Source organism: Acinonyx jubatus, chromosome B4 (assembly GCF_027475565.1).
Source record: "Acinonyx jubatus isolate Ajub_Pintada_27869175 chromosome B4, VMU_Ajub_asm_v1.0, whole genome shotgun sequence".
Lineage (NCBI taxonomy): Eukaryota > Metazoa > Chordata > Mammalia > Carnivora > Felidae > Acinonyx > Acinonyx jubatus.
This window is the reverse complement of record NC_069387.1, coordinates 72042055-72058855: the sequence shown is the minus strand read 5'-3', so window position 1 is coordinate 72058855 and position 16801 is coordinate 72042055. Positions and strand designations below refer to the sequence as shown.

The 16801-nt window shown below is 43.2% G+C and overlaps 1 protein-coding gene across 3 annotated transcripts; it reads left to right on the top strand.

Moving 5' to 3' along the window:
- The first annotated feature begins 5715 nt into the window (after positions 1-5715).
- On the top strand, positions 5716-10901 carry LOC113592935 (uncharacterized). 3 transcript variants are annotated; one of them, XM_053226149.1, is made up of 3 exons: positions 5716-5991; positions 8649-8738; positions 8879-10901. In XM_053226149.1, the coding sequence occupies exon 3, from the start codon at positions 9316-9318 to the stop codon at positions 10609-10611; it is 1296 nt and encodes a 431-aa protein (XP_053082124.1). In that variant the 5' UTR covers positions 5716-5991; positions 8649-8738; positions 8879-9315; the 3' UTR covers positions 10612-10901. The 3 variants fall into 3 exon arrangements, with proteins under 3 accessions (XP_053082124.1, XP_053082125.1, XP_026891344.1); XM_053226150.1 differs by having other exon boundaries at positions 8649-10901; XM_027035543.2 differs by lacking the exon at positions 5716-5991 and having other exon boundaries at positions 8351-8738.
- The last annotated feature ends 5900 nt before the right edge of the window (positions 10902-16801 follow it).

The following is a 16801-nucleotide window of genomic DNA, read 5'->3' as shown; positions in this document are numbered from 1 at the left end:
TGCAACAGCACAAGGCTAACTGACACAGAACTGTCACCTGGACTTGTGTGCCCTGCCTGGCTGACTCACTAGTGACTCCCTAAATGACTCACAACTCTTCCAATTTGTCCGGAGTAAGCCCTTCACATCATTCAACTACAAATGCTTGACAATCCACACCCTGACTCTGTCCATCACCCACTGCCGGGTAACGCCAAGTGTCTTTATCTTTAATTGGAAATAACATAAACAAATCATGATCCAGCAAGTCCCCAACCTGAGACTTTGAGCAATGGCGTTACACTCTGCTATACCTTCCTCACCTTCTTGTCCTCCAGCTTTGGCCCCAGTTGGATGGGAGCACGTGGAAGACGTTTCACAAGAGGAGATCAATCCCAAGGATGATCTCTCTTTTCACTTTAGTGATACGCTGCTTCTGCTGGCACTCGATATTAGCATCTACGGCACGGCAGAGACAAAGCTTGAGATTTTTTTATTTGTTTAAACAAACACTTGCATAGTGTTTAATATGTGTTAGGCAGGGTTCTAAGTGCTTTCTTTGCAAGCATTAAGTCCTCACCAGTCATCATTCATCCTTTACATGTGTGAAAGCGGATGCACCCAGCTAGCAAAAAAAAAAAAAGCAGAACCAGGAATCAAGCTAGGCAGTCTAGATCCAGAGTCCATTCTCTTATCTAGACTGTCTGCTGTAGTTGCTGCTCTAGCTGCAACAAAACAAGTACCTCTGAAGAATATATTTTCCAATACTTCCATCCAGTGAACAACATCCTAAAGTCTTTGAAAAATACATACTGTGGTCCTTAAAACCAGATATAATACCTAAATTTTTCAAAATATGTTTAATATCATATCAAAAGAGCATATTAGAATGCAACGTTCTCAACTATGGTAAGCAAAGACCAGGTTTGCTTTGCATTCAATAACAACAACAAAAACCCCACATACTTTCTGCAGTCAAATCTGAAATACAGTAAAAACCTTGGATTGTAACTTGTTCTGCAAGTGTTCCCCAAGACAAGCAAACATTTGTAATAAATTTTAACTTGATAAACAAGGAATGTCTTGCAATATGGGTAGTACATGTTGCCAAACGTCACGTGATCACAGCTGAGCCAATGGTTTCTTGAAATTTGCTTTGCTACATGAGTGCTGTGGGTTACAAGCATGTTTCCAGAACAAATTATGCTTGCAAACCAAGGTTTTACCGTATTTTAAAGCAAAGTGAAATGCTCACCCTGAGCTCCCCACTTTCCAGAACCAAGTGATGCAAAAATCCCATGTTCTTCACAAAAATCTGACTTGTCAGAGAAGACATTCAGCACCTTTTCTCTTCAATTCTTCTTTGTAAATTCAGGTAACAAAGTTTATGAAGTGCAAAAATTTCAATTGCGTTTAAAAAGGCAAGGGAGGGGGTAAGTCTTTAACCAGGACGTCCCACAAAGTTTACTCTTCAGAGTCACAAGCAGCTTCGCCAGTTGGAAGAAGGAAACTAGAATACTACTTCTTAGATACATGTGCTCTTAACTTTTCTAAATGAAATTTCCAGGACAGAGGAACTTAACTCTCATTAAATCAGTACTCAGAAGGAACTTCTAATCATCATCAGATACATGTGTGTGTGAATTCATGTATGTATGTGTAAATATATACATTTTATATGGTTGTAATTGGCTAGGTTGAAGCATTCTGCAAATTATGGCCAATTGAGAATCAACTTTATAAACTAAGAATGACTGGTTAATTAACTAACTTCTGGCTCCTCCAAAATTCAGAAGGGTGGATTTTTTTAGCCTAATGGATTAAAAGCGTTAAGTGCTAGGTACTTGCTGAGAGCACATCTGGAATCACTTTATCCCGAAACTGTTGTATAATGAGGTGCTAACATAGCCAACTATGGCTCACCCCCCACCGAAATGAGTGTGTGTGTCCCGGACTTAACCCCTTTTCAGTAGCAAGTTCAAATTCCAGAACAGCTTGTCCAGGGATCATGTTGGCAGGAATGTGCTTGTCTTGGAAACCTATAGACCAAAATATGCTCATCCTTAAGAAAAGTGGATCCTGCAGATAACAGAGACTGGCCAATCGGTGTTCTCAGACGTCTCCGAACTGCCGGTTCTCCTACCCTCACCCTCTTTCAACATCAAGCTCATCTTCTCTTCAGCACTACTTGTGACACAAAAGACAAGAAGCAAAAAGTTGTAAGGGGTCCTAACAAAATACCAGACCAAGACAGTTGGGGAGAGGCACTTTTGAAAGAAGAGCAATTTTTCACAATGTCACTGATGAAGCATGTGAATTTACCATAGATTCTATGGTTGTCAATTCACAAGTTTTCTGGTGGAAATCAATGCATCTAACAGCTGCATAATTAGATTTACTAATTCCCATGACATGACATTCTAAAGTGGAACGAGAAGACAGGAGACCTGGGTTCTACCACCAGTCTTCCCACTAACCAGTAGTGCAACCAGGGATGTTCTGTTCCAGCTTCAGCTGCTTCCCTTCATAAAATTAGTCAAATCTCTAAAACCCCTTCCAATTCAGAATCTTACACTCAACCTTTTATATTGAACCTCATATACATGTGTATGTGTAAATATATATATGTGTATAAGTATATATATATTATTCATATTATATATATGTATATATATATACACACACATACATACATACATACATATATGGAGAAAGAGAGAGAGAGAGAGACATGCCAAACAACCTATTGAAGAGTAAGACAGGCATAAAAATCCAGATGCTGCTCTATCCCATTCAGACAATTCTTTGTTACCATTTCTTCCTCATACAGGCTACATGGCATGCTCACTGAGACAGGCCTTGACTTCCCATCACTTTATGCCCTCCGGTCTCTCATTTCCTTCCCACTTCTTTTAAAAGCTTTTTTTTTAATGTTTATTTATTTATTTTAGAGAGAGCACAAGCAGGGAAGGGGCAGAGAGAGGGAGAGAAAGAATCCCAAGCAGGCTCCATGCTGCCAGTGCAGAGCCTGACATGGGGCTCAAACCCACGAACCACGAGATCATGACCTGTGCTGAAATTGAGAGTCGGCGCTTAACCGACTGAGCCACCCAGGTGCCTACCTTCCCACTTCTTAACCACCATCACACCAAAAGAGGCATAGTGCAGAAATTTGCAAAACTGTAAAACCATGCCATCCTTCTCCCTAAATGTTTTTATTTTGAGAAATACAGCTATTTTCACTTTAAAATGCTATTTATGGGACGCATGGGTGGCTCAGTTAATTGTTTCCAACTTCAGCTCAGGCCATGATGTCATGGTTCATGAGTTCAAACCCCACATCAGGCTCTGCACTGACCATGTGGAACCTGCTCGGGATTCTCTGTCTCTCCCTCTCTCTCTGCACCTCCCCAGTCTCCCCCCATCCCACCCCCCCGCCCCCTGAAACTCTCAAAATAAATAAACTTAAAATAAACAAAGAAACAAATAAATAAATAAAATGTTCTTTATGTTAGGGGCACCTGGGTGGCTCAGTTGGTTAAGTGTCCAACTCTTGATTTCAGCTCAGGTCATGATCTCAGGGTGGTGAGATCGAGCCCTGTGAGTTGTGCTCCAAGCTGCATGGAACCTGCTTAGGATTCTCTCTCTCTCCCTATCTCTCTCTGCCCCTGTCCCTCCCCCAGGCTCATGCTCTCTCTCTCTCTCTCCCCCCCCAAAAATTAAAAAAATGCATACATACATATATACATACATACATGTTATTTATATCAGCATATTATTGGTTTATTATTTTTTAATGAATTAAATGTTTAAGTTTCTAATATGGTAAATATTAACAGATATAACTCACCTGAACAAACCCTTTGTGGTCTTCCATAATTTTTAAAAGTTTAAGAGGGGAGGGGTCTTAAGACCAGAAAGTTTGAGAACAGCTAGTGCAGTGGTTAAGATCACAAACCCCCGGGGTGCATGGGTGGCTCAGTTAGTTGAGTGTCCAATTCTTGATCTCGGCTCAGGTCATGATCTCATGGGTCATGAGATGGGGCCCCACCTCAGGCTCTGCGCTGACAGCATGGAGCCTACCTGGGATTCTCTGTCTCCCTCTCTCTCTCCCTTCCCGATCCTCAAGCACATGCAAGTTCTCTCTCTCTCCTCCCTCTCTGTCTCAAAGTAAATAAATAAACTTAAAAAAAAAAAAGAGATCACAAACTCCAGATCCAGACTGAGTTCAAATCCCACTTTTATCACTTAGGAGCTGTGTGACATTGGGGACAGTTGCTCAACATCTCTGTGCCTCAGTTTCCTCAACTATCAAATGGGGATAATAATAACACAGCTTACCTCATAGGATTGTCCTGAGGCTTAAATAAGCTGGTACTTGTACTGTACTTAGAACTATTGACATTATCCATCACTCTCTTTGGTGTCCTTCCCTTCCTCTTCACTACTTCCATTCCCTTGTTCTCCCTCTTTCTCAGTCTCTCTCTCCTTTTTGCTTGGTTTGGTTTGATTGATCTGGTCTGGTCTAACTATTGCAGCCTCTGCCGTAGGGCCAGCAAGCAGCTGTACCTGGCACTGCTCATGCGAGGGCTAAAGGTGTAGCTGCTGGGTCCCCGCTCACAACCGCCACTCCCCTTCCCCTGTGCTGGGGCAGCCAGTTGTACTTTGAGTTTGCCCTTCACAGAAGCTCCATCAGCAAAAGACAACTGGAAAATCAAAGCAAGCGACGCTAAATTTTTTAAAACATGCTATGTCAGGTGAATTAAAATGTAAAGGAGAAACTTTAGCCTTAGGAATAATCAATGAAACAGAAGAAGGAAGTAGAGAGAAAATGCAAGCAATTACATTCACTCTTTAAAAGAAAACGTGGTATTTACCCAACCTCCTTTGAAATTTTGACCTATTATTTTTCATTGCCTTCCAACACCCCTCATTCCCCAAGAACATTCAAGCCACCAACTCGTTTAAATATTCCGATGAACCAGATTCCCATCATATGCAGGTGACTGATAACCATTTAACCTTGTGGGGGCGGGGGGATGTCTTTCAGCTTTACTAATCAATATATAATCATAATGCCTTTTTTTTTTTAAGTTCATTTATTTATTTTGAGAGAGAGAAAGATAGAGAGGGGGAGGGGCAGAGAGAAAGAGAAAGACAGAAAATGCCAAACAGGCTCCACGAGGTCAGTGCAGAGCCGGACGAGGGGGCTGATCTCACGAACTGTGAGATGATGACCTGAGCCGAAAACAAGAGCCAGAAGAAGGGCACCAGGGTGTCTCGGTTGGTTAAGCGACCAGCTCAGATCATGATCTCCTGGGTTCGTGAGATTGAGCCCTGCGTCAGGCTCCCCACTGACAGCGTGGAGCCTGGTAGAGATTCTCTGTCTCCCTCTCTCTCTGTCCCTCCCTAGCTTGTACTCTCTCCAAGTAAATAAATAAACTTTAAAAAAAAAAAAGAGCTGGATACTTAACTAACTGAGCCACCCAGGCACCCCCATAATGTCTTGTTTTTATACTAGTCTTCTAATCTATTAAGTATTTTTACATAAATTTTCCTTTAATTCTTGATAAGCAGCATGCTATTATTCTTTCTGTAGGGTTTAGGAAACTGAGGCTCAGAGAAGTTTCCTTCTCTGAAAGGAAACTTCAGACCCAAATTTGCCCAAGACCACAAAACTTCGAACTGTCAGAAATTAAACTGGAGTACAAATGAAAGTGGAGGATTTTTGAACCCAGGGGGCGTGGAAGAGATCTTGAGCAAGAAGGGGTGGGGTCTGCTGGGGAAAGGTGGGACTGGACTATTTTTGTCAGGGGGTTACCGCTTAAGCAAATCTGTGCCACTGTGGAAACAACCTCTACTGATTCCCCAGGGCTTTTCACAGCTTTTTCGTTGCCTCCATAACTCAAGCTATACACTCTTTAAGAACTTCAAGATTTACCCTTATTTTTTTATATACTAACTTGCACAGACTACCTTGGCAATACTGTTCTAAGGAGGAGTTTAAAAAAGGTATGCTAGTATGTTTTATATTTGGGCTGCTTCTGAATAAAGTGTTTGTAAATTGAGAACTGTCTGTATTGCACGTGTGATGTCATTAAATATAGATTTGGACATTCCAAAACCATCTGGCATTTGTCCTTTACCAACATTACTGAGAATCTGAGTTTCTCAATCATGCAAGCTTAAAATGTACAGCCAAATCTAATGAATGTCAAACTTGTGCAGTGACTCAAGTTGATTAGAGCACTTGTACACAGAAAAAACTAAGATTCACAAAGGATTGGTTGGGGGGGAATATTCACTTTAAGGGAAACAAAGAGGAGTCCTTTTGAACCATCAGTTCTTCTGAATATGTTTAAATTTGCATTAATTTAAACACAACTGTTAAGGAAGAAAATTTTATTCTATATGAAATAACAAACATCTGAAATATGTGATGCTGGGGTGCCTGGGTGGCTCAGTCAGTTAAGTGTCCGACTTCAGCTCAGGTCATGATCTCATGGTTCGTGGGTTCGAGCCCCGTGTTGGGCTCTGCACTGACAGCTCAGAGCCTGGAGCCTGCTTCAGATTTTGTGTCTCCCTCTCTCTCTCTCTGACCCTCCCCTGCTCGCTCTCGGTCTCTCTCTCAAATACAAATAAACATTTGAAATGTGTGGGGTTTTTTTAAGGTTATTTATTTTGAGAGATATAGAGACAGCATAAGTGGGGAAGGGGCAGAGAGAGAGGGAGAGAGAAAATCACAAGCAGGCTCCACAATGCCAGTGCAGGGCCCAACGCAAGGCTCGAACTCACAAAACCGTGAGATCATGACCTGAGCCAAAACCAAGAGCTGGACACTTAACCAACTGAGCCACCTAGGCACCCCAAATATGATGTTCTTTGCATGTAAAAGAACTAAGCAATCTGAAATATTTTTTAGTTAACAGTGACATAGTTAGGCCAATAAAAGTGTTCTACCTATTTTTTTTCATTTATCAGTTCTGTCCAAAAAAACTTTCTGCAGTCATGAAAATGTCTATTTCAATACCGTCCAATAGGGTACCCACAAGTCACATATAGCTATTGAGTACTTGAAAGATACATATACATACATATATATACATATAGTTAATGCTATAAGGAACTTGATTTTTAATTTTATTTAATTTTAATTAATTTAAATTTAAATAGCTTTGTGTGGCTAGTAGATGTGCATTGGACAGAGCAGTAATAAGGTCCCCTTCAGCAAAAAAATCCTATGATTCTATTATTCTAAGGATCCCAAATTGCGAGGTCAGGATTAAGCCTATGGTTATTAAGCCTCTGACCATTAATTGGGTCCTGAAATAAAATTGGCTAACTAGACACAAAATTTTTCAGTTGTTTTTGTTCTTATTTAACATCAAAAAACTATAACATGCAAAATAACAAGTGGGCCAATGGCATATACACCCACTCAAACAAAATGTGTATCCCTAGACCTGGGTAGTTAATATCTAGTAGTAAACATAGATAAATGTATACAAAATACAAGGAAAAGTAAGAAAGTAGGGAGGTTGGATGAGTTCACTACAGACCAAGAATGGACAGAGACTACGTTCCCCATGCGTACATTGGTCTCCTGGTTTCTGTTAAATCCCAACTCAGTATATTTTTACAAGAACGGAGAAGGAAGAGGGGTGCCTGGGTGGCTCAGTCAGTAAGTGTCCGACTTCAGCTCAGGTCATGACCTCACGGTTCATGAGTTCAAGCCCCACATTGGGTTCTGTGCTGATAGCTCAGAGCCTGGAGCCTGCTTCAGATTCTGTGTCTCCCTCCCTCTCTGCTCCTCCCCCACTCACACTCTGTCTCTCTCTCAAAAATAAACATTTAAAAAAAATTTTTTTTGGGGGGCGCCTGGGTGGCTCAGTGGGTTAAGCGTCCGACTTCAGCTCAGGTCACGATCTCGCAGTCCGTGAGTTCGAGCCCCACGTCGGGCTCTGGGCTGATGGCTCAGAGCCTGGAGCCTGCTTCCATTTTGTGTCTCCCCCTCTCTCTGCCCCTCCCCCGTTCATGCTCTGTCTCTCTCTGTCTCAAAAATAAATAAAACGTTAAAAAAAATTTTTTTTAATTTTTTTAATAAAAATAAAAGAGAAGGTAGGAGGGAGGAAGAGAAGAAGGAAAGAAATCCATAGTATCTTCTTATTGAACGTATCCAACATTCATGTTTCTTTTGGAAATTTCCTTTTCACTTTGCATTATGTCATCGACCATTTCAAGGGTATTCACTTCTCAAGCACATTTCAATCAATATATATTTATCAAACACTGACAACTGTAGAGTCTCATCCTCATTTTCCTGGAGGTTTTACTATTTACTAGGGGTTATAGGTATTTGAAGACAAACCCTTCCGAGAAAAAGAAGTTAAGTCAAATATTTCAATAATATTCCATGTAAGAAAAATGTAATAATACTGCCCTGGAATGCATGATTTCTTCATAAGTTTCTTTTTTAAATTGTGTGTGGTTTTCCACCCCAACTAAATTTAGACATCTCTTCAAAATAAACTTCAGGAAGGCTAAATAAATAAAAGGGGGGGGGGGGGAATTCCACCAAAATGTACATTTAATATTTCAGGACAATTATGTTTGTTAATGGGAAATTTCCACACCGTAGTGACCACTAGCATGGGATTTATCTCCAACAGTCTGGCTTCAAATTCCAGTTCCTCCACCTACAAACTGGATGGCCTTGGAGAAGTTATCTGACTTCAATTTCCCGACCTCTAAGGAATGAGGTAAGGTGTATAATAACCCCCACCATACAGTGTTGATGAATTAAATATTCACGCATTTATAAATAACTTGAAAGAGCACCTATCCCAAGCAGTGCACAAACATTAGCTATTCTTTTTAGTTACAGTAATTCTAATTGCAGAAACCTATGGGAAAACAATATACATAGTTCCGGCACAAAAGTTAAAACCAAAGTGGAAAAGGCATCCAGCAAGTTCAGCAGCTTTTGCCTCGAGGTGGAAATGAGAGGAAAAGGCCCCAGAAGAGGCCTTGGGGAAACCTCAACAGAGCAAACCCACAAGGATGCCTTCCCAGGCAACGCATTTGGTAAACAAAGATCTTAACTTTCTAATTCAGGCTAGTTTTTTTTTTTTCTTTTTATATTGTTTCCAAGTCTTTGATGGAACTTGAGGAAAAGGAAAAGGTCACAATTACTCGAAAGAACCTAAAAGGACACGAGAGATGAAACAGTAGGGAGTACTTCTGTAATAAATGTTTCCTTGCAAGAGCAGCGATAAGGGCGGGGTGTCTGTGTAATGTCTAATCAACACAGCAGAAGGGTAAGAGGAAATCTTTGGTATGCCAATTCCAAAAGTCGTCACGGGGGAACCATCTGGAACCAGCTGCACGACAACCCCCACGTCCACCGAAGCCTCAAGGGTCTCCTGGTGGGTCTGCGGGTTTAAACGGACAAATACCGGTGCCTGTGGGTCTCCCAGGCCACGGATGATGGCCCAAGGCCGCACCCTTCCTTCTGTCCGTCTGTCCCTCTCTGCCTCCCCCCGGTGCCCGCCTTCCAGCGCCGCGGCTGTCCACGTCAGGAGCCACGTACACAGGAACAGACAGACTCCAACAGGGCGTGACTGTTCCCCACACTGCGATCTCCCAAGCGGGGCATCCCCCAGCCGCCCGGCGCGTTTGCGGAAACCCCGCAGGACCTCAGCCCCCCTGTGGCTTTCCTCAAAGCACCCCGGAAGAACCCTGCCGTTTGAGGGCTATCAAGGTTTCCCCGTCGCAGGCACGCGCTGGGCTCGCCCCGGGCGAGCGTGGCCCGCGAGCACTGCCCGCGAGCGCACGGCAGCCGCCCAGCAGGCCCCGGCCACGCGGGAGGGGCCTCCGCACCTCCGACGTCCTCCTCCACCCGCCTGCCCCGCACATCCCTTCTCACTCTCCGCACCGTCCTCGCCCCTCCCCCGCTCCTTCTCCTCCACTGCACACTCGCTCCTCACCCCGTCGCTTCCCCGCCCGGGGCTCGGGAGGCGGCGCCTGGTGAATCACCGTCACGTGGGCCCCGGGTGCGCAGAGGCGGGCTGCGCCTCGGCGGCTCTGGCGCTCCGCGCCTTAGTGGAAAATTCCCGGAGACCTACTGGGGCTGCGCGCCGGAGGCCCCGCCCGCCGTCGCTTCCCTCCTCGCTGCCCCCCTGCCCCCGTCTTCCGGCCGCGGCCCGGCCCCGCCACTGCAGAGGTTCCTTTCTCCCCCGGGAGCCGCGCTGCGCAAGCCCCGCCCCTGCAGCCCCCGGGCTGGCGCCGCCCGCGCCGCTCGCCCTCGGGTTGGCAGCCCTCACTTCCTTCGCGCCCCTCCTTGGGGCTCCGAGCCGCGGCGCGGCCTTGCCCCCGACCTTGTGTGTAGCCGGCTGGCATCCTGAGAAGCCAGGAGCGGCGTCCTGGCGCCTCCGCCTTCGCCGCTGGGGCGCCGCAAGCCCCCTCAGTCCCGCCACCCCAGATCCGCATGACACGCCCTCCCCCCACCTCGGGTGGAGTGAAAGACAAAGGGAGAAGCCGGTTCCGATGGGCGTCTTGTCTTCCACTCAACGCACTGCGTCGTCGCTCAAACAAAGCACGTACTCGGCTCGATTTTTACTTACCCCTACTTAACCACCAGGCAAATAAAAGTTATTTTCCCTTTCCCATAACATTCCTCACTTGGTTTTTCCAACCACGAATGAAATTTATTCCTGAGACAGCAACTTTGGAGAGTTCGTTGGCCTCATCCACCCAGGGGTGACAAATGGCTACACAAGGACATTATTTCACTCAAAAGGGGTGTGTTATGCGCGTGGTTCATCTCAAGAAAACAAATAACGTTTAACGGTTTCAGCGACTGGTTGGTTCTGGACTGTCCTTTTGGGTGGAAGACACTGAATGGGTTGGGGGGTTGAGAAGTGGTATCAAAATGGGGTTACTTGGAACTGGATGCAGGCGTCTTAATCAGACACAGGGTGCCAAAGATTTCAGCCAAAACTGGGAGTTTTACTTGAGTAAGGATTCCAGAACCAAGCTCAGATATGCTTTTCATCTAAGAACCAGAATTACAGGTATGTTAATGTTAATAAACCCCTATTTGAGTATCTTAGCCTTGGGCAAAGAAAGTTTCAGAAACTCACTGAAGGCCGAGAACGAACGAACGTAAGTCCATTGTGGCCTAAGAGTGTTTTAAGCAGAACTCATCATTCAGTTTCTCTTTGGACAAGAAAACAGACCACTAACAAGCATAAAAATAAAGGTATTTTTAAATCGCCTTATTTTGGAAAATGTTAAGAGTCTGAAAATTTTAATTTTCAAAAGAACGGAGCATAGTATACTATTCGATAAAACATAAATCTTCTCTTTACTAAGTATATGCCCATGTTGTCTTGTCTTCTAGCTTAATTCTTGATTCTTAGTGAAAACTTGGCACGTTCTAAATAACCTGGAAGCATGTACGTGAGAATTCACGTCTGCGATTTTGCTTTCACATTTCACTTTCCAAGCCACTTATTGCTAATTAGCAGGTGTCAGTGCAAGAACTATGGTCAATAAATCCTTCATCTTTCTGCAGTGTGTTCATTCACATCCATTATTATATACCACACCTAGCAAAATAGACCATCCTAGGGTCACATGAAAAGGCCAATGGGTAAATACCACAAAAAGGTCATTAGTCGAGCCATTCCTTCCCCCTTTGCTTGGGGAGATGAGAAAAACAGCGTACTGATACTCTGGGAAGTTCTACAGTCCTGACGGAATTGAATACATTTATACTAAAATATCTGTAAAATTCTCTAATTTTTTTTTCATTTTTAAAGTTGAGTTTCTGTGGGCACCAAGATTTTCCTTTTCTGACTGAAAAAATGAGGTGTGTACTTAACACAACGGTAATGCTTCCAAACATATGGCTTCACGATATACATCTTATGTTTTTTATGTATGACTATGTTACCTAATTCTGGTCATTTCGACCTGAGACATCTACAGCAGTACTTCCAGGGAATGTTATTTCTCATAATAAAATTGACTCACGGAACTGACATTCCTTTCCTTGTCAGTGGATGTGGCCCTGTCTGCATATGACCCCTGAAACCACTGCAGTCAACATGTGACCATGATAGGGGACATCTCCAGCATGTCAAAGATGTCAAAGTGAAGAAATGGTGAGCTGTTAATCTTTGAGGAGGTTATCAAGGCCAAGAATTAACCCTATGACTGCCCTGTCCATGGACTTCCTATTATATGAAATAGTATATGAGTCCTTATAACTTAAACCATTTTTAATTGCATATTGTGTTTCTTGCAATAAAAGGTTTTCTGCTGCTCACAACATCTCCGTGGTGGCCAGCCTCCAGGATAGCCCTAACCATCCTCACCTCCTGGCATTCACATCTTGAATAGGGCTTGCCAGTCAGGCCATCAGATAACTACAGACCTAGCTGTCAGCTGACAGCAACCTCATAGGAGACTTCAAGCCAAAACACAAAATTGAAACATGCCTAAAGTCACCAGGGTGCTCACAATTAATAGTATTGCTTTGGGCTTGAGAGCTGTCTTACAAAGATAAAATAAATACAACACTTCATTTATTGAGCCCCTACTAAAAACAGAATGCCAAGAATAAAATACACCAAATGATAAGAAAAGGAAAAAAAGGGGTAAAGAGTCGAGTGAGGAATTTGTTGAGGAACTTGGGAAAGGCAAATGCTAAGAAATATGTAAGTCATTGGAATAAAGGGAGGGCTGTAGCTGGGGAAGGGTATTTCCTCACAATGCTAATATCAGGACCAGAATTTTGAATAATACTGTCCAGACAAGAATGTCAGCCTCTGTACATTGCAAAAGGTCATATTAATTAGGTGAAATGAAGCCATTAGAAAGCAAGTCTTGGGATCAGTTCTCACACTGGCTTACAGAAGACTGGGTTCAAGAAAAACCTGCCCTTTTCCACCATCAAGCTATTGCAACAGATGTTTATTCAGTTTCTTGTTTGCTAGGCACTGAGTGAAATATACGAATTCACTAATTCACAGAACTCCTTCTGTATATCAGGTGCTGTTCCAGGCACTAAAGATTCAGTGATTAGCAAAACAAAGGACTTTTCCTCTTGGAGTTATTTCACAAAGGGGTCTGGCAGAGAGGCAGGAAGGGGGAGATCATAAGCAAATAAACAACTGATCAAATAATATGTTTTCATACCATGAAAAAAAGGCAATCAAAAATAACATAGGACAGTGGTGAAATGGAGATTTCATGCAAGGGGCAACTTTTGCTAGGGAATGGTCAAGGAAGTTTTTTCTTTCTTTGTTTTTTGAGGAAGTAACATTTCAACTGAGACCGAAGTGATGAGAAGACCACCACACAGATCCAGGCAAGGAGATTTCTAGGCAGAAGAAAGAGCAAGAGCAGAACCCTGAAAAAGGAATAACTTAGAGTGTTTTAGGGACAGAAATAAAATCAATGTGGCTAGTATGTGGGGAAAAGAAAAAGGGGTAGGAGGTAAGGTTGAGGAAGTAGGCAAGGGCACAACCAGGCAATGCCATGGTGAATGAGAAATATGGAATTTTATTCTGGTTGTGAAAAGCAGTCACTGGAGGGCCTTAAGTAAGGGAAATAATTTATCCCTTTAAGCAAGGGATTTTATTTATATTCTGAGATCTTTCCGACTGCTGGGGGGGGGAGAATGAACTGTGAGCACCAAGAACGGAAGCCCAGAGATGAGTTAGACTGTGGCTTTTGCAGTGATTCAGGAGAGAGGTGACTAGGACCAGAGCAGTGGAGATAGTAAGAAGTGGCAGGATTCTGAATTTATTTGAAGGCAGAGCCCTCAAGATTTGCTGATGGATTGGCTATTTGAGGAAAAGAACGGCTCACGATGACTCCCTGGTCTGGGGCCTAAGGCCCCATGAGGAAGTCATGCATGGTGGTGTTACTCTTCTAAATCATAAAAATGGGAGAGGAACAGTTTTGCTAGGGAAATCAAGAGTTCTGCTTGGGCCAGTAATGGATGAGAGAGATGCCCTATAGGCACAATAGATAATGTGTTTCCTCCTGGTCCCAGAAAACCTCACAAACTCTTTACTCCTCCATTTATTCATTCGACAAAGTATTGTCAGGCACTGTTCTGGGTGCTGGCACTAACAGTGATCAAAGCAGACTGTTAACCTTAAAAATAAAACTGCCAGTTACTTTACCAGCAAAAATGGGTTTATTTGGGAATGGCAGAGAATTACAATCCAGGACAGGCAAGCCAAGGCAAAACCATAGGCAAGTCCAACAAACAAAAGAGAGGAACCTTATTTTATGGAGAAGAAGGAGGAAGTTGGGAGGAGTTGTTTTGAACAAAAGTCCATTGGAGAGAAGCAAGAGTTCAAGTGATGACAGTTTCTCATCAGCTGAGTTACAGGGGTGGTTAACCTCTTATAGAAGATGCAATGTACTTCTTCTCATGTTGGGGCCTGTAAATGATGATTCTTTCCTGTTGAGAATTCTTCTGTTTGGTCTGTAATTGACAATTCTTCTCCGTAATTGTCACTGAGTGGTACCAGCACCCCCTACCAACCTCCCCTTCTAGCATCCCCAATCCATATAGTAAAGTTTTCGTTTATTACTTTTCACAAGATTAAATTCCAGCCTTCAGGAGCTTCCATTCTAGTGAGGGAGCTAAACACATAAATAGGTAAATAAACAAATATAATTCAGTTAGTGATTATAGAGAAAAAAACTTATTTAATTCATCCATCTACTCAGAAAGGACCTTCTCTTTACAAGCGACTAGGCTGGGTATGATTAGCCAGATTCTACCCTGAAAAGACACTAACATAAACTCTGGTACATAGACATCACAAAAAGAAGTTCCACAAAATATACTTCTAAAGCACGAAGTTCAAAGTACAATGCGATCAATTTCAAATGATAGCATCAAATAAAGAAAAATTAATGAAAGGTTGGTATTCAAGCTGAACCTCAAAGGAAAGATAGAGTTTGGACATACGGTAGTGGCAGGGAGCTGCCTACCACAAGGAATACTAAGGGTGGGGGCTATAAATATAGGCCACGGCCAGATCAAAGAAAGCCACGAAAGCCCACCTGAGAATGAAACTCTGTAGTTGGAAATGGTAGGGAAGAAAGAAGTAAATATCTCAGCCCACTTGAGGCAAAGTACAATGCTAGATAAATAGAATTTTGAGGAACATCTTAAAGGTCAGTTGTTTAACAACTGGTTGGGAAAGTTAACTCCTTATGCCCTCAGGAAACAAACCCCTGGTGTTTTGTCAGGTGATAATGGTCAAATAATTCTACAGAAGAAAACTACCTATCCTCACTAGAAAGTTCTAACACCCTACCTTGACAATGCATTTCTGAAAATCCACAGCTGGGGCGCCTGGGCGGTTCGGTAGGTTGAGCATCCAACTCTTGATTTTGGCTCAGATCATGATTCTAAGGTTGTGGGATGGAGCCCTTTGTAGGGCTCTGAGCTGAGTGTGGAGCCTGCTTAAGATTCTCTCTCCCTCTCTCTCTCTCTCTCTCTCTCTCTCTCTTCCTCTGCCCCCCCCTATAAAATAAAAAATGAAAATTAAAAAAAGAAAATCTAAAGTTGACAACCGATATTTGTGATTATTTTTCTGTCTTAGGTTTGCTTTTAGTAATGCATGGTGCTGCATGCATTTTAACTGAAAGCATAACAACAAAAACCTAAGCACATCAGGCCTCCATTGGAAGTCACTTGACTTAGCAGATAGACCTCAGATCGGCCTTTGAAAAACAAGATGTTTTTCAATAAAACAATAAAAGAACAGATGTTTCAGTACCTCCCCCTCTTTTTCTCTTTTTTCGTCATTTACTGTTCAGGTTCTTATACAGAAGTCAGAACAAGATTACAGCCCTCTCCTCCCAACATATGCACTAACATACACACACACACACACACACACACCCTGAATTTTGCAGGTTCGCCTAAGTGTGTGTGGCAGTACAAACCACCAAAAAGTCCAAAGGACAAGAGATCCAGCTGTGAGGGTGCACCTTGCCAACCCTAACCACAGACCCTGAGGGCTTCCTTAGCACATCTGACTGGGCAAAGGGACTCACCTGGATGAAAAAGTGGTTTCAAACCTTTTGATTTTTATCAGTTGAAACCTGATATAAAGAAACTTGCAGGGAGTCCTCTCTAACCCACCACTAAGATTGCTCTCCTGACAAGAAGAGTTGATTGGTGTTAATTAGGGAAAGAATGTGGAAGAAAGGTAAGTTTTTTCAGTCCTGATTGTGTGTCAGATGCCAAACCTGCCTTGGGGAAGTTCACCATCTCCCCGGGGAGAGCAGACTACAAACAAACTCCAACAATTTTGAGTACAAGACAGCACAGGTTTAAAAAGTCCAGCACCACATGGTTGAGAAAAGAGTTCCTGCAGAAAGAGGGGGCAGCCTGAGGCTCCGTGACTAAGCCTTGGGTGATGGTGAGGGCAAGTTGGGCACTAAAGCAAGAAAGCATATTGTTTCTGTGAGACTGGTCTGACCACCAGAAGGGGTGGAGAACATAGGAGTGCAAAGGGGAAATCGGGTCCTCCCTTGTCAATCACGAACACTGGTGCAGGCCCAGGGCATCCGCAGCCTCACGTGCCACGGAAATAGACAGCTGTACAGATTTCCTCAGGAAAACATTGAAAGCAAAAATTGTGATCACACCCAACCCTTTCCTCTATGCCCTACCCAATCTCTCCCACGTCCCCAAAAGGAAGACAGCAGTAGGTCAAACTCGTTTGTTTATTCATTCATTCAACAAGCATTTCTCCTAAGGGGCCTTTGTTTCCAGCAA